General features: G+C 46.2%; 1 protein-coding gene across 2 annotated transcripts in view; it reads left to right on the plus strand.

Annotated features, from left to right (window-relative positions):
• Nucleotides 1-6,622: 6,622 nt before the first annotated feature.
• PPP1R13B (protein phosphatase 1 regulatory subunit 13B) overlaps nucleotides 6,623-23,994 on the plus strand; it is a 99,105-nt gene continuing 81,733 nt past the window's right edge. Inside the window, exon 1 of one of the 2 annotated variants that reach the window (XM_038751222.1) lies at nucleotides 6,623-6,683. In XM_038751222.1, the coding sequence (XP_038607150.1) occupies nucleotides 6,675-6,683 (9 nt within the window). In that variant the 5' untranslated portion in view covers nucleotides 6,623-6,674. Of the gene's footprint in view, nucleotides 6,684-20,765; nucleotides 20,833-23,994 lie in introns of those variants that run through there. The other variant, XM_038751231.1, reaches the window with a different exon arrangement.

Below are 23,994 nucleotides of genomic sequence, written 5' to 3' on the forward strand. Positions count from 1 at the left end.
CACATAGCAGACAAGTGGCAGAGTGGGACTAGACTAATAATAGTATTAAGCAATTTTGTGTGACTCTGCGTCTGCTTTATAAAGTGAGCACTCCTTCAGTCGAAGCCCTTTGTATTTGATTTCACATGAGTAAAAATCATCTGTATATATGTATATATGTGTGTACATATTTATTACTCTATTTTACTTGTACATATTTATTCTATTTATTTTATTTTGTTAATATGTTTCATTTTGTTGTCTGTCTCCCCCTTCTAGACTGTGAGCCCGCTGTTGGGTAGGGACCGTCTCTCTATGTTGCCAACTTGTACTTCCCAAGCGCTTAGTACAGTGCTCTGCACACAGTAAGCGCTCAATAAATACGATAATGAATGAATGAATGAATAATAATAATGATATTTATTAAGAGCTTAGTACAGTGCTCTGCACACAGTAAGTGCTCAGTAAATACGATTGAATGAATGAATGAACACCGGGGTGGTTCCCAAGGAGATCGGGTTGGACGCAGGCCTTGTCCCACAGCGGGCTCTTACCATGTGTATTACTCTATTTATTTATTTATTTATCTTATATTACTCTTTATTTACTTATTTTATTTGTACATGTTTATTCTATTTATTTTATTTTGTTAATATGTTTTGTTTTGTTGTCCGTCTCCCCCTCCTAGACTGTGAACCCACTGTTGGGTAGGGACCGTCTCTATATGTTGCCGATTTGTACTTCCCAAGCGCTTAGTACAGTGCTCTGCACACAGTAAACGCTCAATAAATACGATTGAATGAATGAATTAAGCACTTACTAGGTGCCAAACACTGTTCTAAGCGCTGGAGTAGAAACAGGGTAATCAGGTTGTCCCACGTGGGGCTCACAGTCTTCATCCCCATTTTACCAATGAGGGAACGACAGCCCAGAGAAGTCAAGTGACTTCCCCAAAGTCACACAGCAGACAAGAGGCAGAGTGGGACTAGACTAATAATAATAATGGCATTTATTAAGCGCTTCCTATGTGCAACACACTGTTCTAAGCGCTGGGGAGGTTACAAGGCGATCAGGTTGTCCCACGGGGGGCTCACAGTCTTCATCCCCATTTTTAAAGAGGAGGGAACCGAGGCACAGAGAAGTTAAGGACTTGCCCCAAGTCACACAGCTGACAATTGGCGGAGCCGGGAACCAACTACCTCTGATTCCCAAGCCCAGGCTGTTGCCAACTTGCACTTCCCAAGCGCTTAGTCCAGTGCTCTGCACACAGTAAGCGCTCAATAAATACGATTGATTGCCACTGAGCCACACTGCTTCTTGGAATTGTTACTGCTGCTGCAACTGCTACTGCTGCAACAGCTACTGCGGCTACAGTTGCTGCTGCTCCAATTTTTGATGCCGCAATTGCTAATACCGCTGCAGTTCCTCCTGCTGCAACGGTTCCTGCTGCAATAGCTTCTGCTGCTGCAGTTCCTCCTGCTGCACCTGCTACAGCTGCAATTGCTTACTGCTGCTGCTGCATTCATTCATTCAATCGTATTTATTGAGCGCCTACTGTGTGCAGAGCCCTGTACTAAGCCCTTGGGAAATACAAGTCGGCAATGTACAGAGACGGTCCCTGCCCACCAACGGGCTCACAGTCTAGAAGGGGGAGACAGACAATCAATCAATCAATCAATTGTATTTATTGAGCGCTTACTGTGTGCGGAGCACTGTACTAAGCGCTTGGAAAGTACAAGTTGGCAACATATAGAGACGGTCGCTACCCAACAGCGGGCTCACAGGCTAGAAGGGGGAGACAGACAACAAAACCAAACATGTGGACAGGTGTCAAAATCGTCAGAATAACTAGAATTATAGCTATATGCACATCAGTAACATCATTAGACTGTGAGCCCACTGTTGGGTAGGGACTGTCTCTATACGTTGCCAATTTGTACTTCCCAAGCGCTTAGTACAGTGCTCTGCACACAGTAAGCGCTCAATAAATACGATTGATGATTAACAAAATAAATAGAATAGTAAATATGTACAAGTAAAATAGAGTAATAGAGAAGCAGCGAGGCTCAGTGGAAAGAGCCCGGGCTTTGGAGTCCGAGGTCATGGGTTCTAATCCCAGCTCTGCCAATTGCCAGCTGTGGGACTTTGGGCCAGTCACTTCACTTCGCTGGGCCTCAGGTCCCTCATCTGTAAAATGGGGATGAAGACTGTGAGCCCCACGTGGGACAACCTCGTCACCTTGTAACCTCCCCAGCGCTTAGAACAGTGCTTTGCACACAGTAAGCGCTTAATAAATGCTGTCATTATTATTATTATAAATATGCACAAATATATACAAGTGCTGTGGGGAGGGGAAGGAGATAGGGCAGTGGGGGGTGGGAGGAAGGAGAGGAAAAAGGGGGCTCAGTCTGGGAAGGCCTCCTGGAGGAGGTGAGCTCTCAGTAGGGCTTTGAAGGGAGGAAGAGAGCTAGCTTGGCGGATGGGCAGAGGGAGGGCATTCCAGGCCAGGGGGAGGACGTGGGCCGGGGGTCGATGGCGGGACAGGCGAGAACGAGGCCCAACGAGGAGGTTAGCAGCAGAGGAGCGGAGGGTGCGGGCTGCGATGGAGCAGGAGAGAAGGGATTTGTTAATATGTTTGGTTTTGTTGTCTGTCTCCCCCTTCTAGACTGTGAGCCCACTGTTGGGTAGGGACCGTCTCTCTATGTCGCCAACTTGGACTTCCCAAGCGCTTAGTCCAGTGCTCTGCACACAGTAAGCGCTCAATAAATACGAATGAATGAATGAAGGGAGGTGAGGTAGGAGTTGCTACTGCTGCTGCAGTTCCTGCTGCGGCAGGTGACCTCACAGACACTCGGGTCAGGCGCAATGCTCAATAATATTAATAATAATGATGGCATTTGTTAAGCGCTATGTGCCAAGCACTATACTAAGCACAGTGGTGGATCGGGTTGGACACGGTCCCTGCCCCACGTGGGGCTCGCTGTCTTGATCCCCACTTTGATAATAATAATGATGGCATTTATTAAGCGCTTACTATGCGCAAAGCACTGTTCTAAGCGCTGGGGAGGTTACAAGGTGATCAGGTTGTCCCGCGGGGGGCTCACAGTCTTCATCCCCATTTTACAGATGAGGGAACTGAGGCATAGGGAAGTGAAGTGACTTGCCCAAGGTTAATAATAATGATAATAATGATGGCATTTATTAAGCGCTTACTATGTGCAAAGCACTGTTCTAAGAGCTGGGGAGGTTACAAGGTGATCAGGTTGTCCCGCGGGGGACTTACAGTCTTCGTCCCCATTTGACAGATGACGGAACCGAGGCATAGGGAAGTGAAATGACTTGACCAAGGTTAATAATAATAATAATAATAATAATGGCATTTATTAAGTGTTTACTAGTGCAAAGCACTGTTCTAAGCGCTGGGGAGGTTACAAGGTGATCATGTCATCCCGCGGGGGGCTTACAGTCTTTGTCCCTATTTAACAGATGAGGGAACTGAGGCCCAGAGAAGTGAAGTGACTTGCCCAAGGTCACACAGCAGACAGGTGGTGGAGTGGGATTAGAACCCAGGTCTTTCAGACTCCCAGGCCCCACTGTTGGGGTTGCTAGCATCCCCAGGGCAGGACACTATAATAATAATAATAATAATAGTAGTATTTGTTAAGTGCTTACTATGTGCCAGGCACTGTACTAAGCGTTGGGGTGGAGACAAGCAAATCGGGTTGGACCCAGTCCCTGTCCCACGTGGGACTCACAGTCTCAATCCCCATTTTACAGATGAGGGAACTGAGGCCTGGAGAAGTGAAGTGACTGGCCCAAGGTCACACAGCAGACAAGTGGTGAAGACGGGATCATCATCATCATCAATCGTATTTATTGAGCGCTTCCTGTGTGCAGAGCACTGTACTAAGCGCTTGGGAAGAACAAGTTGGCAACATCTAGAGACGGTCCCTACCCAACAGTGGGCTCACAGTCTACGAGGGGGAGACAGAGAACAAAACCAAACATACTAACAAAATAAAATAAATGAAATAGATATCTGCAAGTAAAATAAATAAATAAATAGAGTAACAAATATGTACAAACATATATACAGGTGCTGTGGGGAAGGAGAGGGGGACGAGGGGAAGAGGAAGGAAGGGGCTCAGTCTGGGAAGGCCTCCTGGAGTAGGATTAGAACCCACAACCTTCTGTCTCCCAGGCCTGGGTTCTAGCCACTACGCCAGGCTGCTTCTCGATTTTAGGTTCAAGGACACTGGAGGAAAAAATTGCATGCCAAAGTATGCACTTATGCATACACTTATGCGCATAGGTATACACTTATGTACATAGGTATACACTTCTGTATATATATTTACAACTCTATTTATTTATAATGATGCCTGTTTACTTGTATTAATGTCTGTCTCCCTTCCCCTCTCTGTGAGCCCGGTGTGGGCAGGGATTGTCAGTCTTTATTGCTGTATTGTACCTTCCAAGCGCTTAGTACAGTGTTCTGCACACATTAAGCGCTCAATAAATATGATTGAATGAATGAATGAAAAGTCACCCTCTCCGAAGTCCCCCTTTCTCTCCCTTCGAGCATGGCATAGTGGAGAGAGCACAGCCCTGGGAGTCAGAAGGTCAGGGGTTCTAATCCTGACATCATCATCATCATCAATCGTATTTATTGAGCGCTTACTGTGTGCAGAGCACTGTACTAAGCGCTTGGGAAGTACAGGTTGGCAACATATAGAGACGGTCCCTACCCAACAGCGGGCTCACAGTCTAAAAGGGGGAGACAGAGAACAAAACCAAACATACTAACAAAATAAAATAAATAAAATAGTAAATAAGTACTTGTCTGCTGTGTGATCTTGGGCAAGTCACTTTTATTCATTCATTCATTCATTCATTCAATTGTATTTATTGAGCGCTTACTGTGTGCAGAGCACTGTACTAAGTACTTGGGAAGTACAAGTTGGCAACATATAGAGAGACGGTCCCTGCCCGACAGCAGGCTCACAGTCTAGAAGGGGGAGACAGACAACAAAACAAAACGTATTAACAAAATAAAAGAAATAGAATATTAAATATGTACTTCTCTGGGCCTCAGTTACCACATCTGCAAAATGAGGATTGAAACTGTGAGCCCCATGAGGGACATGGACTCTGTCCAACCCGATTTGCTTGTATCCACCCCAGTGCTTAGTACAGTGCCCGGCACATAGTAAGCACTTAAATACCATAATTATTATTATCTGCCCCTGCCACCCCCAACCCCCCCAGCAGTAAGCCTGTTGTGGACAGAGATTGTCTCTCTTTATTGCTGTATTATTATTATTAATAATAATAATAATAATAATGATGGCATTTGTTAAGCGCTTCCTATATGCCTAGCACTGTTCTAAGCGCTGGGGGGGAATACAAGGCAATCAGGTTTTTGTTTTTGTTTTTTTTTAATGGCGTTTATTAAGCGCTTACTATGTGCAAAGCACTGTTCTAAGCGCCGGGGAGGTTACAAGGTGATCAGGTTGTCCCACAGGAGGCTCACAGTCTTAATCCCCATTTTACAGATGAGGTAACTGAGGCTCAGAGAAGTTAACTGACTTGCCCAAAGCCACACAGCAGGCAAGTGGCGGAGCCGGGATTAGAACCCACGACCTCTGACGCTTTTACAGATGAGGGAACTAAGGGCCCGAGAAGTGACTCGGCCAAAGCCACACAGCAGACAAGTGGCGGAGCCGGGATTAGAACCCACGACCTCTGACTCCCAAGAGAAGCAGCGTGGCTCAGTTGGAAAGAGCCCGGGCTTTGGAGTCAGAGGTCATGGGTTCAAATCCTGGTTCTGCCAGTTGTCAACTGGGTGACTTTGGGCGAGTCACTTCACTTCCCTGGGCCTCAGTTCCCTCATCTGTCAAATGGGGATGAAGACTGTGAGCCCCCCGGGGGACAACCTGGTCACCTTGTAACCTCCCCAGCGCTTAGAACAGTGCTTTGCACATAGTAAGCGCTTAATAAATGCCATCATTATTAGCCCAGTGCCCCGCCCTCATTAGGCGCTCAGTCAATCCGATTGAACGAGTGGGCGAGCAGGTCCCGGGGGGGGCGGTAGGGGGCGCCATTGCGTCCGCTTCCCACCCCGCCCACGGGGGGGCAGGCGCGCGCCCGACGGCCGGCGCGCTCCCCGGCACCGCACCTCCGCGCCTGCGCACTCGCTCCCCTCCTCCGGGGCCGCGGAGGCGCGCGGGCGCGCTCGCACCTGGGGAAGGGGAGGGGGGAGCGAGGCCCCGCCCCCTTTCCCCGTCAGCCAATCAGAAGGAGGGGCCCCGCCCCCTTTGCGGCGTCAGCCAATGAGGAGCGGGGCGGTTGGGCCCCCGTGGCGGCGGGGAGGGAGGGAGGGAGGGAAGGAGGGCCGGCAGGGGCAGCGGGGGCGGGGGCGGTGGCGGTCGAGGCGGCCGTGCGGTCGGGGATTCCGGGGTCCGCGCTCCGTCCGTCCGCCCGCCCGCCCGCCGCCTCCTCCTGCTCCCGGTCCGGTCCCGGTCGGGGCAGGTGTTTCCGGGAGAGGGCCCGCGCCCTCAGGCGGAGCGGGAGCCGTCGCCGCCGCCGCCGCCTCCGCCTCCGCCTCCCGAGGCCCGCGAGGCGGCCCCGGACCGGCGGCCCAGGACGAGTGGCCCCGTCAGCGCCCCCGGTCCCGGCCCGGAACCGGCCCCGAGATGATGCCGGTGAGCAGGGGACGCACCGCCGGGACGGGGCGGGGCGGGGCCGCGCCGCACCAAACCTCCTCCTCCTCCTCCTCCTCCTCCCTTTCCTCCTCCCCTCCTCCCTTTTTCCCCTCCTCCTTCTCGCCTTCTTTTCTTTCTTCCCTCCTTCCCTCCCCCTCTCCTTTCTTTCCTCCACCTTCTCCTCTTCCTTCTCCTTTTTCTCCTTCCCTCTTTCCCTCATTTCCTCCTTCCTTCCTTCCCTCCTTTCCTCCTCCCCTCCTTCCTTCCCTCCTTCTCCCTTCCCTCTTCCCTTTCTTCCCTCCTTCCCTCCTTCTCCCCCCTCCTTCTCCCTCCTCCTTCTCCCTTCTCTTCCCTCCTTCTCCCTTCTCTTCCCTCCTTCTCCCTTCTCTTCCCTCCTTCTCCCTTCTCTTCCCTCCTCCTCCTTTCTCTTCCCTCCTCCTTTCTCTTCCCTCCTTCCTTCTCTTCCCTCCTCCTTCCTTCTCTTCCCTCCTTCCTTCCCTCCTCTTCCCTTCCCTCTTCCCTTTCTTCCCTCCTTCCTTCCTTTCTTCCCTTCTCCTCCTCCTTCACTCTTCCCTTTCTTCACTCCTCTTCTTCTCCTCCTCCCTTCCTTCCCTCCTCTTCCCTCCCTCCTTCCTTTCCTCTCTTCCTCCTTCCTTTCCTCTCTCCCTCCTTCCTTTCCTCTCTCCCTCTTTCCTTTCCTCCCTCCCTCCTTTCTTTCCTCCCTCCCTCTTTCCTTTCCTCCCTCCCTCCTTTCTTTCCTCCCTCCCTCCTTCTTTCCTCCCTCCCTCCTTTCTTTCCTCCCTCCCTCCTTTCTTTCCTCCCTCCCTCTTTCCTTTCCTCCCTCCCTCTTTCCTTTCCTCCCTCCCTCTTTCCTTTCCTCCCTCCCTCTTTCCTTTCCTCCTTCCCTCTTTCCTTTCCTCCTTCCCTCTTTCCTTCCCTCCTTCCCTTCTCTTCCCTCCTTCCCCTCCCTTCTCTCCTTTCCCCCTCCCCTCTTTTCCTCCTTCCTTCCCTCCTCCTCTCTTCCCTCCTCTTCTTTTCTCCTCCCCTCCTCCTGCTCTTCTCCTCCCCCTCCTCTTTTCCTCCACGGGCCCCATTTTCCTCCTTCGACGCGGTCAGGGAATGGGTTGGATGGTTTAGCGTACTCTCCCAAGCGCCTAGGGCACTGCTTAGGATGCAGGGAGCGCTCAGTAAATACGATTAAATGAACGAATGGTTGCCAGCCCTTCCTTAATAATGATAATGATGATGGTGTTTAAGCGCTTATTATGTGTCAGGGACTGAATGAAGCACTGGGGCAGGTACAAGGTAATCAGGGTGGACACAGTTCCTTCCTTCCTTCCCTCTTCCCTCCCTCCCCTGCCAGCCTCCTCCTGCCCCTCCTGTGCCCCCTCTTCCCCGCAGGAGTATAGTGGCGGCAGGCCGGGGCTGGGGCATCCTCGCTTGCCGCCTTGTGGGGTTGCGGGGCGTCCCTCACACCCAGCTCTCCCCCGCCCCGCTGCCTCCTCATTCTCCCCCCCCTCTTTTTCTCCGCGGGCCCTACTTTCCTTCTTTGGTTTCCAGGCCTTCCTTTCCTCCCTCCCTTCTTCCTTTCATTTCCTCCCTCCTTCCTTTCCTCCCTCCTTCCTTTCCTCCCTCTCTCCTTCTTTTCCTCCCTCCCTCCTTCTTTTCCTCCCTCCTTCTTTTCCTCCCTCTCTCCTTTCCTCCCTCCCTCTCTCCTTTCCTCCCTCCCTGTCTCCTTTCCTCCCTCCCTGTCTCCTTTCCTCCCTCCCTGTCTCCTTTCCTCCCTCCCTGTCTCCTTTCCTCCCTCCCTGTCTCCTTTCCTCCCTCCCTCTCTCCTTTCCTCCCTCCCTCTCTCCTTTCCTCCCTCCCTCTCTCCTTTCCTCCCTCCCTCTCTCCTTTCCTCCCTCCCTCTCTCCTTTCCTCCCTCCCTCTCCTTTCCTCCTCCCCCTTCCTTTCCTCCCTCCCTCTCTCCTTTCCTCCTCCCCCCTTCCTTTCCTCCCTCCCCCCTTCCTTTCCTCCTCCCCCCTTCCTTTCCTCCCTCCCTCTCTCCTTTCCTCCTCCCCCCTTCCTTTCCTCCCTCCCCCCTTCCTTTCCTCCTCCCCCCTTCCTTTCCTCCCTCCCCCCTTCCTTTCCTCCTCCCCCCTTCCTTTCCTCCCTCCCCCCTTCCTTTCCTCCTCCCCCCTTCCTTTCCTCCTCCCCCCTTCCTTTCCTCCTCCCCCTTCCTTTCCTCCTCCCCCTTCCTTTCCTCCTCCCCCCTTCCTTTCCTCCTTCCCCCCTTCCTTTCCTCCTTCCCCCCTTCCTTTCCTCCTTCCCCCCTTCCTTTCCTCCTTCCCCCCTTCCTTTCCTCCTTCCCCCCTTCCTTTCCTCCTTCCCCCCTTCCTTTCCTCCTTCCCCCCTTCCTTTCCTCCTTCCCCCCTTCCTTTCCTCCTTCCCCCCTTCCTTTCCTCCTTCCCCCCTTCCTTTCCTCCCTCCCTCCTTCCTTTTCTCCTTCCCTCCTTCCTTCCTTCCCTCTCTCCTTCCCCTGCCCACCTCCTCCTGCCCTTCCTGTGCCCCCTGTGCCCCACAGGAATATGGCTTCTCCCTCCCAACTCTCCCCCCTCCCCCCCCCCCCACTCAGGAAAGGGAAGAGGGCAATGGGAGAGGGGAGTCCTAGCACTCAGTGTTCCCAGGTGCAGGTGGGGGGCTGAGAGGAAGGAGCCGCTGTCTCAGGTTTCCTTCCCCTTTTCCTCCCAGATCTGTATTTATTTACTTTTTTTTTTTCCCTCAGTCCTTTACATAAGATCATGTGTGGTGGCCTTTATGGGTCAGCCCGCTGTTCATCCAAGGCCAGGGGTCTGTTTGGGAGCAGGTCGCCCTCCCCTACCCATCCCTGTGATCCAGAAAAGAGCCCTGCTATGGATCTCTGGGATTATCCCCCCCATCCAGACCGTAAACTCGCTGTGGGCAGGGAGCAGGGAGCGTATCTACCAACTCTGTTACATTGTCCTCTCCCAAGTGCTTGGCCAGTGCTTGGCCCACAGTAAGCGCCCTGTAAATACCAATGGTTGATGGATTGAGTTAGTCGTATTTATTGAGCAGTCACTATGTGCAAATCACTATGCTAAGCTCTTGGAAGAGCTCAGTCGATCCGAGGGACTCCCGGGCATCCTCTTCTCACTACTGAGCATTTGAGGAAACTGATGCCCAATCATCCTTAAGGGACCAAGAGGGAGCTATTTTCCTGGAGCGGCAGGGGTTAAAATCAGAGGCAGGTAATTCAGTCTTCAGCGTAAAATTGAGTGCTTACCTGGAATGAGAACTAATTAAAGGACTAAACGAAATTATACTGAAAACCACAGGGTGATAGTGTGGAAGTGGTTAATTAATATGGTTATCTGCTGGAGGGGGTGGGATCCTTAGCGTGCGTATGTGTGTGCGCGCGCGCCTTCCTCCCAAAATGGCCTTGTCAATTTGTGAAGGTCTCTAGTCTGATTTTTGAAGACATCTTCCCCAAGCCTTGATGGAGATTCTTTAAGGCGCGGTTTCTGTGTGGCACAATTTTTACTCATCCTTCGGATGTGCTACTGTGTCATTGGGAACGGGTAACTCACAAAGGGTAACTCAGTGACTGCTCACTGTTATTGAAGGTGTTGATTATCAGGGCCCTTTGCTGCTTCTCTTCTTTCTCCTTCCTGCTCCTGACTTGCCCAGGTCACTGCTTATTTGAGGGTTTATTGCCCTGAGAAGGTTTACAGAGGAGATTAAAGGAGATGAAACTTGAACCAGTCGGTGTGGCTACTTGGAAGCAGCTACGGTAAAAGGTTTGATGAGGGAAGTTGGCTCTGTAGGTTAATAGGAGGCTCCGGTTATAGGCAGATTTCAGTGAGCCACGCAGTTTCTGTCCACCCGAATCATACATAATTAAAAAATTAGCTGTGCGGTATATTTATATTATCTGTATCGGTCATCTCTTCTTTTAAAACCGTGTCTCAGTGATTTGTACTGTTCTGAAAGGCTTCCTCGTAAGGCAGTTTAATGAACAAATTTAATCGAATGAGTCTATCCTTTTTTATCTTTTTATTTTTTGTAACCTTTTTTTTTTAAAAAAAGTCAACAGCTGTACACCCAAGGGTCAGTGTAGAAGAGGAAGGGGGGAAGGAAGTCTTTTGATAGTATTATATGCAATTGACAATCAGCACCCTAGATTCAGTGGATCTGTTCTGTTGCAGTGCATATTCTGACAAGTACGTGAAGCAAAGCGATAGTTTTATTTTTACTTGGTTTAAATGAGTAGGAATGTATTTGTCTCTTTCCTACGCTCCTTTGCATTAAAAAAATGGTGAGACCAGTAAGGTAAGAGATAGTAGGGAGCATTCCATTCCTATAAAGGATGAGTCTGGTACTTGATACAGAGTTTGTGAAGAGTCTCATGTTATATGTTCCTTAACGGATCCTCTTTTGCGTTGAATTTTCAAGTATCTAATTCCTCTCAGGCTCAGGGTGTAGGGAAAAGAAAGTAAAGTCAATTGTTGAGCAGTCTATTGCGAATATCTTTTGGTTTGATCTTTAGCAGATTAAAAGCACAATAAAGCTGGTGTTGTAGATCATTATCTTGGAATGTCTTAAGCAGTTTCCTTCCCCTCATTACCTGCCTTGCCAATTCCCCAGTTCTCCCCATCTTTAAAGCCCTTCTGACAGCCCATCTCTTCCAGGAAGCCTTCCCCGATTACTTTTTCTCCTCCCCAAGTCATATCCCCCTTTTGCCCCTTCACCACTCCTGCTCTACCTGTATCTTTATAATAGATATAATTCTATTTATTCTGGTAGTATTGACACCTATTTACTTGTTTTGTTTTGTTGTCTGTCATCCCCTTGTGAGCCCGTTGTTGGGTAGGGACCATCTCTTAACTGTTGCCGATTTGTACTTACCAATCGCTTAGTACAGTGCTCTGCACACAGTAGGCGCTCAATAAATACAATTGAATGAATGTATGCCCCCTTAATACGAAGCACTTGCTTGTCTACATATCCATCTTTCCTTTCTCTTCTATTTGGAAATTATTTTGTGTCCGTCTCCCTGATTGTAAGCTCCTTGAAGATTGTAAGCTCCTTGAAGCATTGTGTTCTAGTCAAGAGAATATGGGCCTGGGTATCAGAGGACCTGGGTTCTAATCCTGACTCTGCCACTTGCCTACTGTGTGACCCTGGGCAAGTTGCATAACTTCTCTGTGCCCCAGTTTCCTCATCTGTTAAGTGGGGATTAAGTACCTGTTTTCCCTGTCCTTTAGACTATGACCCTCATGAGGGACAGGGTCTGTATCACACCTAATTATCACTTTGCTTACTACAGTGCTTGGCGTGAAGTAAGCCCATAACACATACCACAAATATTATTATTATTATTCTTGAATCATTTTTATTGAGCGCTTACTGTGTGTAGAGCACTGTACTAAGCGCTTGGGAAGTACAAGTCGGCAACATATAGAGACAGTTCCCACCCAACAACGGGCTCTCAGTCTAGAAGGGGGAGACAGACAACAAAATAAAATGTTATTATTGTTATTGTAACTACTAGCCCTTTTGTACTCCCCCAAATCCCCAACATAGTGCTCTACACACAGTCAGTACTCATATATTATTGATTGATTAATAGAGTTGGTGGAGGGATGGGAAAACCATACTTTCAGGGTCCCAGCTTGGAAGGGAACATGCACTATCCAGCTGCTTTTCAGGTAGGATAACACTTCTTTGAGTCATGAAGGGAGTTAAATTACTTTTGCTCTGGCCATCGATTGGGTTACCTGATAGCAGCTTTGGCACATTTGATTCTCAAGGGAGATGCTTCTGCCCAAAAAAGCTGACATGGAACAAGTCGTGCTCCCCACCATACTGAGACTCAGCAACGTAGCTCCCACTGTCTCCTTTCCCCTGGAGCAGCTGCTACCCCGCCAAAAAAATGAGACTCTCCTGAATATCCTTCACCGTCAGGCAAGCTGCTTTGGGGCTCCTGGGCAGAGAAGCAGCCCTTGGAAAACCTGGGTGAAGCAGAACCAGGGAGCAGAAAGTGCAAATGCAAAAAAAGAGAGAAAGGAAGCTGAAAATAAGGAAAGGGGGTGTCGGAGAGAAAGGGACCCAAAAGGAGGCCCCTGGGGAGAGTGACAGAATGGTGCAAGGGCAGAATGTGGAGGAGAGAGGATGCAGGTGAAAAGGACAGGACAAGAAAAGGTTAGTTGAGGGACACGAAAGATTATAGAAATGGGAAAAGAGGTAGAGTAGTGGAAAAAGGAACGAGTAGAGGAAATGAGCCACCATGAGGGGACAGAGGGGCAGGAGTAGACAGAGCCACGTATTCAATCAATCAATCAATCATATTTATTGAGCGCTTACTATGTGCAGAGCACTGTACTAAGCACTTGGGAAGTACAAATTGGCAACATATAGAGACAGTCCCTACCCAACATTGGGCTCACAGTCTAAAAGTACTGTAAAAAAGTGTAATCCAGTAATTACACAGGTAAATGGAAAGCGGGGAAACAACAGAGAGCGTAAAGGAAGTGTTGAGGAGAGAAGCCGGGTTGTGAATCATAGGAACAGAGGAAGCTGGGGCGGGGGAGAGGAGAAAAAGGACAGAATTCATTCAATCATATTTATTGAGCGCTTACTGTGCGCAGAGCACTGGACTAAGCGCTTGGGAAGTACAAGTCGACAACATAGAGAGACGGTACTGACCCAACAACGGCCTCACAGTCTAGAAGGGGGAGACAGACAACAAAACAAAACAAGTGGACAGGTGTCAAAATCGTCACAACACATAGAATTAAAGCTATATGCACATCATGAACAAAATAAATAGTAAATATGTACAAGTAAAATAGAGTAATAAATCTACAAATATATATGCAGGTGCTGTGGGGAGGGGTTAGGAGGTAGGGCTGGGAATGGGGAGGAGGAGAGGAAAAAGGGAGCTCAGTCTGGGAAGGCCTCCTGGAGGAGGTGAGCTCTCAGTGAAGGGAGAAAGAGAGCTAGTTTGGAGGATGTGTGGAGGGAGGGCATTCCAGGCCAGGGGGAAGACATGGGCCGGGGATCGACGGCGGGACAGGCGAGAAAGAGGCATGGTAAGGAGGTTAGCGGCAGAGGAGCGGAGGGAGCGGGCTGGGCTGGAGAAGGAGAGAAGGGAGGTGAGATAGGAATCTACCTCATCCAGGTGGATACTGGTTTTTTCTGGTAGATGCCATATAATATGGGAAGAAGTCTTATGTTCTTTGTGTGAGATTTCCCTTTTTGTCTCCCCAAAATGTTTTCCATTTATTCCCTTTTAGTGTTCTATATTTGATTCCTGGAAAATTTTTGAATAACAATTTTCTCTATTCAGAATGAACGCATTTATGAAATATTTCAGAGGGGAAATGGTCAGGGTCAGTTGCTAGATTAAAATTGCGTGTTGTACATTTGAAAAATTAGTCTCCGGGCTGTCTTCTCTGGACAAAATTGTGACATCTCAGGGAGAAGTATTCCTGTTATTTCTTTGCCTACCATACTTTTTCTGTTTTGTTCTGGAATTCCTCATAGTGCTATAATTTCTTGGTAAGTACTTAGATTTTTACATACTTGACCAATGAAAAATTTTAGAGAAATTGTTCTTTTCCATTTTAGTAGTGTTTTGTTTTTCCACTCCTTTTCACGTGTGGTTACAAAGTGAATCTTTCCTGTGTTTCTCCAAGATTTCCCCCTTCCCTTCCACCAAGATATGCTGTAGAATGTGAGCTCATTAAGTAAAGGTCATAGTATCACTTAACCTGTAACAAAACATTTTTTGGAGCAACACCTCTGAAACGAGGTTTCTCTCAGGGAAAGTAGGCCATTCCGTTTTCAGAATTGCATCTCTGTCAACCTTGCAAGTAAGCCAGGGCCCTCAGATTCAAAGCGTGAAGGAAATTAGGCCAAGCCTAAAAGGAATCTGGTTGCAAGCAATTTTTTTTTTTTAAAGAGGAATGTGAAGCAGAGCTCTACAACTACCCATAAGTTAGGTTACTAATGCTTAAGGCGATTGACTCCATCGTTGTTGTGACATTGGAAGGGTGGTGTCATTTTCTGTGGGCTGAAAATGAAAAACTGAAAGGCTTTCTAGGCCACGGGTCCAAGTGAAGTTGTGGGAATGCCACCTTCTTTCCAAAATAAGATAGATTCGTGGTGGGCAAGATTTGTTTTTCCTTTTTTTAGTAGCTGCAGTCAAAAGAGAGACCTAAAGTTCTGAGCAGTGGGCTTTTTTATTATGGTTTAGAGTTTGGAAGAAGTATGTTAATTGATTGCCAGTTGGTTTTTCTACAGCTCCTTATTTTCCCGCAATCGTTTAGCCAGTTTACTCTTCTTTGGGGCTTTTATAAGAGAGCTACTTCCTGCTACAGGAGTCCACACCGCCCACCCCCACCTAAGCAGTGGGTTTACCTTTTCACTTGATAAGCTTTGTTCAGCAGTCAATAGTGATGACCTTCAAAAAACTGCAGAGCTGCAAGGTAATGCACGTTTCCTGCTGCAATCGAGCTCTTTACTTTTGGATCCCAAAGTTTACTTTTGTGGACCTTAAATTAGTTCTTTAATATTGAAATTCTTTCAAATCAAACTCATTGACTTAATTTTACTGTTAAGAATCATAATCTTTAAAGCTCACTGAGGGCTGGGAACATATCTGCTGACTATTGTGTTATGTTCTCCCAAGCGCTTCGTACAGCGCTCTGCACGTAGTAAGCACTCAATAATTCCCATTCATTGATAATTTCTGATTTGGGGCAACCTCAGTAATTTAGAGCTAAATGCATCTTAGTCCTCCTTGATCTCTCCACTGCTTTTAACACCATGCTTTTGACCACCTCTCCCTCCTCCTCCTCATCACACTGTTAGGTCTCAAATTTGCTAACACAATACTGTCCTGGTTCTCCTACTGCCTACCGGACTTCTCCTTGGTTTTATTCATTGTCTCCTCTGTCTCTCATTCTCTTCATTAACTTCCTCACTGACCTCCCAGCCTCTACCTCCTCTAATCTACACTACCTACTGCTGCACTTATCTTCCTGAAGCATCACTTGGTTCAGGTCTTTCCACGAAACCCTTCACTGGCTCTCTGAGTCTCTCGGCATCGAAGAAAAAATCCCAGTCTGGCCCCATCCGAGCCATCTGCCCTCTTCTCCTGCCATTCCCCAACCCGGCTTCATTTCTCCCAAGCTCCATGTCTGTCTCAACTCTCCCACCTCCATTCCCTTGCTCACACTGTTACCCTGTACTCGCTACCTCCCCATATTCTCCTTTAATCCTACCTCCTCCAGCAAATTTATCCCTGAGCCTTTTCATCCCTCCAGCCAACTACACCACTTAGAACTTTATTTACACCCTCCATAATGCTCCTGTATCTCTATCCCCTTCCAGATTGTAAATTCCTTGTGCGCCGGGAATGTATCTGCCAACTCTGTTGTATTGTAGCCTTCCAAGCGTTCAGTGCAGTACTCTGCACACAGTAGGCGCTCAGAAAGCACCACTGATATATTGATATCCCCTTGGTTTGTTTTGGATCTCCCTAATTGTGCATATCTTAACGTTTGTCTCTTCCCCTGTGAGGGTTGAAGCTATCTGTGGGAGTGGAATGTGTCGCTTTGACTGCACATCTCAAGCAGCTGCTACAGTGCACTGCACCCAGTGCCTACACTATAAATACTACTATTAGTAATAATAATGTTGCCAACTTGTACTTCCCAAGCACTTAGTACAGTGCTGTGCACACAGTAAATGCTCAATAAATACGATTGATTGACTGAATAATGGAGTCACTGTACTGCAAGTCTGTGACATCGCTAAGAATATTAAAAAGTCAAATTAAGAATATTTGTATCATTACATGTTTTGGAGTATACTGAAAAAATTAACTATCTACAACATTTTTATTTCCAGAAATGAAATAATAATAATAATGGTATTTGTTAAGCACTTACTATGTGCAAAGCACTGTTCTAAGTGCTGGGGAGGTTACAAGGTGATCAGGTTGTCCCACGGGGGGCTCAGAGCTTTAATCCCCATTTTACAGGTGAGGTAACTGAGGCAGAGAGAAGTTAAGTGACATGCCCAAAGTCACACAGCTGACAGTTGGTGGAGCCAGGATTTGAACCCATGACCTCTGACTCCAAAGCCCGTGCTCTTTCCACTGAGCCACGCTGCTTCTCCATTTGCTTATATGCAAATGAAAGTTGCATATAAAAGAAATCCTTGAGTGCAGATTTTATTTTTGAATATCTGGGCCCCAAAACATATTCTGCCCCCCTCCTGTTCCAGAGTCTAATGGAAGGTCAAGATATTGAAAGGTGAAATGAGTCTAAATCCAATCAAAATCAAATACCATATATTCGACGCCTGCATCTCTTGGAGTCACTTCTAAGTTACAGTTGAATCAGTAGTCAATATTTGGTTCTTGAAAAGAAAAGACAAATATTTTGAGCAATCAGGTCACAAAAATTAAGTAAGCCTGCTTATTGATAGCCTCCTATGAATTTGTACCCTTCAGATTCTCAGCCCGAGGGGGAAAAAAATTAGAATGACATCTGTATTGTTTGGCTTAGGTGAAAGCTAGTTGCCATCTTAGAAATTTTTGTGAGGCAAACTGCACTGATGAGCAATAGTTTCTTAGCTTTCTTTTGTGATTGGAGTTTTAGTGCCTTACAAGTACATTTTAGTAGTTATTTTACATGTCACGTTTCTGGGACTAATAGCTATAATCAAGTTGGATTGTGAAATTTATTTTCTGAAAGAATATTTTGCTTTCTTTCTCAGCAGGAATATGTCATAGTCAGTGCCCTTGCTATTTTTATATGATGAACAAAAAAATGCAACCTGCAGAGTTATGGGCTGATATTTTCCTCTGTAGACTGTGTAAATAGACCATGAACAAATCTAACTCATTCCACTAAATATTTGAAGAAGCCTTTATCATTTAGTGAATTCCCTTTTCCCACCCCCCACTTCTGACAGACCACAGCCCTGTCCATATTCAAAGCTTTCCTGGAAGTCTTCCTCCTCCTATACCTTCCGTGGTTAATTCCCAACATATCCCATCATATAAACCCATCAGCCAACAGTGACACTTATGTGATTACTTTAGAGAAGCAGCATGGCTCAGTGGAAGGAGCATGGGCTTCGGAGTCAGAGGTCATGGGTTCGAATTCTGGCTCCACCACTTGTCAGCTGTGTGACTTTGGGCAAGTCACTTGACTTCTCTGTGCCTCAGTTACCTCATCTGTAAAATAGGAATTAAGACTGTGAGCCCCATGTGGGACAGCCTGATTACCTTGTATCCCCCCAGTGCTTAGAACAGTGCTTGGCACATAGTAAGCGCTTAACAAATGCCATTATTATTATTATTATTAATTCTACTTATGCTCATCCTCAGCACTTAAGCTTATGTGCCTTTAAAATGTAATTATTTGTGTGTTTTTATTTGTTTGTAAATATGTCTATGTCTGTCTCCTCCATTAGATTGTCAGCTCCTTGGGGGCAGGGAATGTGACACTTGTTTTGTACCCCTCGAATGCTAAGCTCAGTGTACTGCAGTCATCCAATAAGGTGTATTGCTGCTAGTAATAAAAATGAGTATATTTGAAATAATTGTATTTGGGCTTCATATGGATTTTTTCCACTTCATTGCTGGTTCATTCAGTCATATTTATTGAGTGCTTACTGTGTGCAGAGCACTGTACTAAGCGTGTGGAAAGTACAGTTTGGCAACAATTGCTGGTGTGTATGGGTTGGGAAAATGTTATCTACAGTTTTTGGCTAAATCCTTGATGTGGTGCCAAAAGAACATAGTTGTCAGTCATCCAAGCGCTTAGTACAGTGCTCTGCACACAGTAAGCGCTCAATAAATGCGATTGAATGAATAATAATAATAATAATTGTAGTATTTAAGTGCTTACTATGTGCCAAGCACTGTACTAAGCCCTGGGGGGTAGGTACATGATAATCAGGTCCCACATGGGGCTCACAGTCTAAGTGGAAGCAGTGTGGCTCAGTGGAAAGAGCCTGGGCTTGGGAGTCAAGGTCATGGGTTCTAATCCCACCTCCCAAATCCCACTTTGGGCAAGTCACAACTTCTCTCTGCCTCAGTTGCCTCATCTGTAAAATGAGGATTAAAACTATGAGCCCACGTGGGACAACCTGATTACCTTGTATCTCCCCCAGTACTTAGAACAGTGCTTGGCACATAGTAAGCACTTAACAAATACCATTTTTATTAAGTAGGTCAATCTGTCTGGTAGACTAGGCTATAAAAAATGTCATTACTTATTTTATTTTTAAGAAGCTTGGTCCAGATTTTTAATATGTGGAATAGAATGTTCCCTGTGATATTCACCCATCTTGTGCTGAAATAGTAGTGATAGTATTTATTAAGTATTTTCTGTGTGCAGGGCAGTGTTCTATGCACTAGGAGAGAATACATAGGAGGAAAATAGACATGGTTCCTATCCTTCAGGGGGTTTACAATCCAAGGGTAATGTTCAAGCAACTTTTACACTACTGCATTCAAACAACAATTAACACATTTATTTTACATGATTTCTATTACGCTTTTCACATTTATCTATGAAAATAAATATTGGAAATATCTGGCATGTAATATTTAGAGAAAAGTATTTATTTGTATCTTCTAGCCTTCATAGGAAAGGTTTGCTCATTTGCTTGATTTAGATCCCTGTGTAATCAGTGAAGTTGAGTTTTCAAGAAGTATCTAATGATTGCTAGCAATAATGCTGCAGCGTGACTGGTTTAATTTTAGAGGAGGATGAGGTGAGGAGTTCATCGATGGACAATAGATTGTTTTTCCAGGCATAAGTAATGACGTGGAAGAATGCACAAGAGCAGGAGTGTGGGAGAAGGGGCTGAAAAGGGAGTAGTGAGAAGATGCACTTGAGTAGAACGGAAAGAACGAGGGAGAAAATGGAGAAACGTCTCAGACATTTTGCAAACACTTAGAAGTGCATGACAGGTTTGGGAGAGAAGAGATTGGGAAATTGATGACTCCCTTTGGATATGTATAGTATCTTTCCAATTTTAAAATTGCTTTTCAGTTTCTAAAATTCTTAGAGGGAGTGGAAAGGTAGAATAAATATGACTGGCTGTAGGTTTGGAGGTGAGGACAAGGTGCCTAAGATCTGCCTAGTAGCAGTAATGATATTAAGTGCCTACCGAGGGCAACGCTTTGCATGTGCTTTGGAGAGGAAATGAAAGCACAAGACACACTCCCTACCTATGAGGAACTTAACATTCTGTCTGGGGAGATGGCTAGGCCGTGTGGAATTAGTAGCAAGATTTAGTGGATAGAGCATCGGCCTGGGATTCAGGTGGTCATGGGTTCTAATCGTGGTTCCACCACTTGTCTCCCGTGTGACTTTGGGCAAGTCATTTCACTTCTCTGTATCTCAGTTACCTCATCTGTAGACATTCCCTGCCCACAGTGAGCTCACAGTCTGGAAGGGGAGACAATTAATGTAAGTAAAGTGTGCCTCTCGATTGGTCCAGTAATTCACCTAATTGACAGCTGCTGCCTGGAGGAACCTGTTGGCCCTGCATCACCTGTTTCCACCCCATTAGCTGGCAGAATTCTGGGTACCGCTCTGGAGCTATGCAGGGAGTATTTGGTTTAGGGCTGTAGGCCTAAGGAAACAGCCTCCACAATGCAGAAAAGAAAGAGGAGTCCAATCAGTAATCAGTGTGGAGTGCAGCTGTGTGTAGGGCACTGAACTAAGAGTGCATGGGAGGAGGCAATCAAGTCACCTGTTCTCAAGGAGTTTAGTTTGATGGGACACTTAAAGAAAGAGGAGGGTAAGGTATGTAAGCTATGTACTGAATAATTGTGTGTAGTCATAGTGCAAGAGCTAGGAAAGCTGTGCTAACTTAAGTGCATAGGTGACGTGAAAGGGCTGAGAGCAGTTGGTGTTCCCGAGGCCTCTTAGAGGGAGACGTGGTGTCACAAGGGCTCTGAAGGTGGGGAGAAGTCTGACCTGTCAGTTTTAAAGTGAGAAGGGAGCAGGTTGGAGGACAAGAGGCTGATAGAGGGAGAGATAAGAATAAGGCACAGTGATTAGGCTAGGGAGAGAGGAAGGAAGATCGCTGTGGTTGTCGGAAAGAAAAGTGGGTAAGTAGATGAGAGGGAACTGATTAAGTACTTTTAAATACAAGATTTGGAGGTTTCCGCTTGTTGCAGAGAAGAAGGATCAACCATTAGAGGTTTTTGAGGAGTGGGAAAACATGTCGAATTAAACTTTTAAGGAAAGTGATCCAAGCAGTAAGATAAAGATTGAAGTGGAGAGGAGGGTGAAGGTAAGGATTAAAGGTAAGGAGGTCAGCAGAAGTCAAGCTAGCCTACGACAAGCCCCCGGACCAGCTTGGTAGCCATTTGGATGGAGAGGGTGGAGTGGATTCTGAGTGTATTATGGAGAAAGAACCAACAGACTGGTTATGGGGATTGAAAAAGAGGGAGGAATCAAGGATAGTGCCCTGGTTGCAGACCTGAAAGATGGAGACTGGTATTGGACTACAGAATTAGTATTTCTTAGAAATTAAAGTAATATTCTGATAACTCTGTACCAGCGTTTAGAACAGTGCTCTGTACATAGTAAGTGCCTAATAAATGCCATTATTATTATTGTTATTTCCTAGCTGCCTCAGATATACTTGTTCCTTTAACACAGTACTGTTCAAAAATATTCCTCTGTAGATGGATGCTTAATTAGGATACAGGTACTTAACAAGGTTCTGTATAGTAGGAAACATGAAATTGGAATTTTGTCTTCTGGATTTTTATTTGTACATAACTCTTTTCTTCTGGTTTATCTAGCACTGCCATAGCTGGCTCCAATGGTTGTTGAAATAGAGGATAATTAATGATTAAAGGTTTCAGGGTAATAATTAAAATTAGGCAATTTTTGAGAGGTTGATTTTATCAGCATTTAATTACTGGTATTAATTATACCATGTCTGTTTTCCTCTTTGAAGTATTCCTCCTCTTTGAAATGTCTTCCTGGTTTTATCACTTCTGTAATCAACCGAGGACAAAATTATTTGGATTTTTTTTTACCTCCCTGTATCAATAAAATATAAAGAATAATTGAAGAAAGGGGAATTCCCGAAACGTTCTGTTCAGAAAAACAGATCTAAAAAAATCCGAAAGTATTAGGTTAAGTAATTTGATCCAAAAAGCAGGTTTGAAAAAAGCCTTAAATCTTCCCATTCAGTGTGGGAGCCAGAGGTAGAAATGTAATCGGCTGATGGAATGGGTGGGACTTTTTTTTGGGGGGGAAGAACAGCTTATTTAGTTTTTGGCAAGGAGCAATGTATTGTAAAGGGTGATGATTTGACACTGGTTGTTGTCATCTACCATATATTATTCCACATTTTGTTAAGCACCCAAACTTGTTTTTCCCAATACACCTGCATCCTGGACAGACCAGCTACATGAATGAATTCAAACATCCGCAGTGTTTCACTCTGTGGGTTTTGTCCTTCTTTCTAATTGAAAGTCAGTGTTAGTGACCTTTTCTGGTGCAGAGTCATCTGCCATCAGTACTAGAAAAATTTCTTCAAATATCATGTTGAGAAAATGATCCCCATCAGTCAGACTTGACCTTGGTGAGAAGAACGGGTCATTTGGGAATAATAATAATAATGATGACATTTGTTAAGCACTTGCTATGTGCAAAGCACTGTTCTAAGCGCTGCGGAGGGATACAAGGTGATCAGGTTGTCCCACGTGGGGCTCACAGTCTTAATCCCCATTTTACAGATGAGGGAACTGGGGCTCAGAGAAGTTAAGTGACTTGCCCAAGGTCACACAGCAGACATGGCGGAGCCGGAATTGGAACCCATGACCTCTGGCTCTCAAGCCCGAGCTCTTTCCATGAGCCACGTTGCTTCTCTAGTATCAAGTATCAAGTTGGGAGGTATCAAAGTCTACATAGGGCTCTTTGAAGGAAAGGAGGTTACTCCTGCAATTGCATAGATGATAAAATAATAATAATAATGGCATTTATTAAGCACTTACTATGTGCAAAGCACTATTCTAAGCACTGGGGAGGTTACAAGGTGAGCAGGTTGTCCCATGGGGGGCTCACGGTCTTCATCCCCATTTTACAGATGAGGTAACTGAGGCACAGAGAAGTTAAGTTACTTGCCCAAAGTCACACAGCTGACAAGTGGTGGAGTCAGGATTTGAACCCGTGACCTCTGACTCCAAAGCCCAGGCTCTTTCCACTGAGCCAAGATTGCTGCTTGCAGCGTGTAAGACTGATTCACTCACCAGAACTGATGTCTGCTGGATCATCAATAATTTTTCTAGCCTTGCTGATCACACAGAACAGAGGAGTTAGTGCAGTGGTTGGCATTTAGTAAGTGCTTAACAAGTACCACAATTACTATTGTTATTATTATTATTATTACAGCTGATACTAGTTCATGTGAAGACCTGGAAATAATAATACAATATGAGAGTGCCACGTAGTAGTAGTAGTGATGGTGGTTGTGTGCTGGCTAACCTTGGACAAGTCACTCCACTTCTCTGGGCCTAAGTTCCCTCAGCTGTAAAATGGGGATTAAGACTGTGAGCCCCATGTGGACAGGGAATGTGTCCAATCTACCCCAGCGCTTAGAACAGTGCCTGACACGTAGTAAGCGCTTAAAAAAATATCCTCCTACCATCATTAGTAGTAGAGCTATTAAGTGCTTATAATGTGCAGAGCACTACACTAGGTGCTGGGGAAAAAATACCCGGGTGAAACTTAGTCGTGGTCTCTGGCCCTTGTAGGCCCTCACAATCTGGGAATTAGGGAGAGGAGAGGGGCTGGAGACACATAAGGATGAAACCGTAAAAAAAAAATAGAAAAACAGCATAAAACACACAAAAAAGAATTGGGCATTGAAGCGAGAGGAGCAGAGTGTCAAACTCCTTGCAGCCCTGTGGCTAATAGTCACAGCCGTGGTATCCACAGTTAGTCACCACAGTGACCACAGCAGTAGCCACAGCTTTCTTCATCTTCTCGGTTCGTAGGGTTGCTTAGAGTTCTGGAAATGTTGGACTGATTTAATTTCACATTTGTAGATGACTTTGTCTTAGTGAACTAATGGGAAGGTCTCCTTCCTCAAAGCGAAAGTTTTTGTTTGGAGAGTGACTGCAGCCAAGATTTTGCCATAAAGCGATGCCAAGTAACATTAGATTTTAAAATTAATATTTTAAAAATAACAAGTCGGAGTTAATCAGAAAAAGCAAGTAAGACTTGTTCTTTATTGCTTCCCTTTGAAATAT

The sequence above is a fragment of the Tachyglossus aculeatus genome, chromosome 1 (genome assembly GCF_015852505.1).
Source record: "Tachyglossus aculeatus isolate mTacAcu1 chromosome 1, mTacAcu1.pri, whole genome shotgun sequence".
NCBI classification, from domain to species: Eukaryota; Metazoa; Chordata; class Mammalia; order Monotremata; family Tachyglossidae; genus Tachyglossus; species Tachyglossus aculeatus.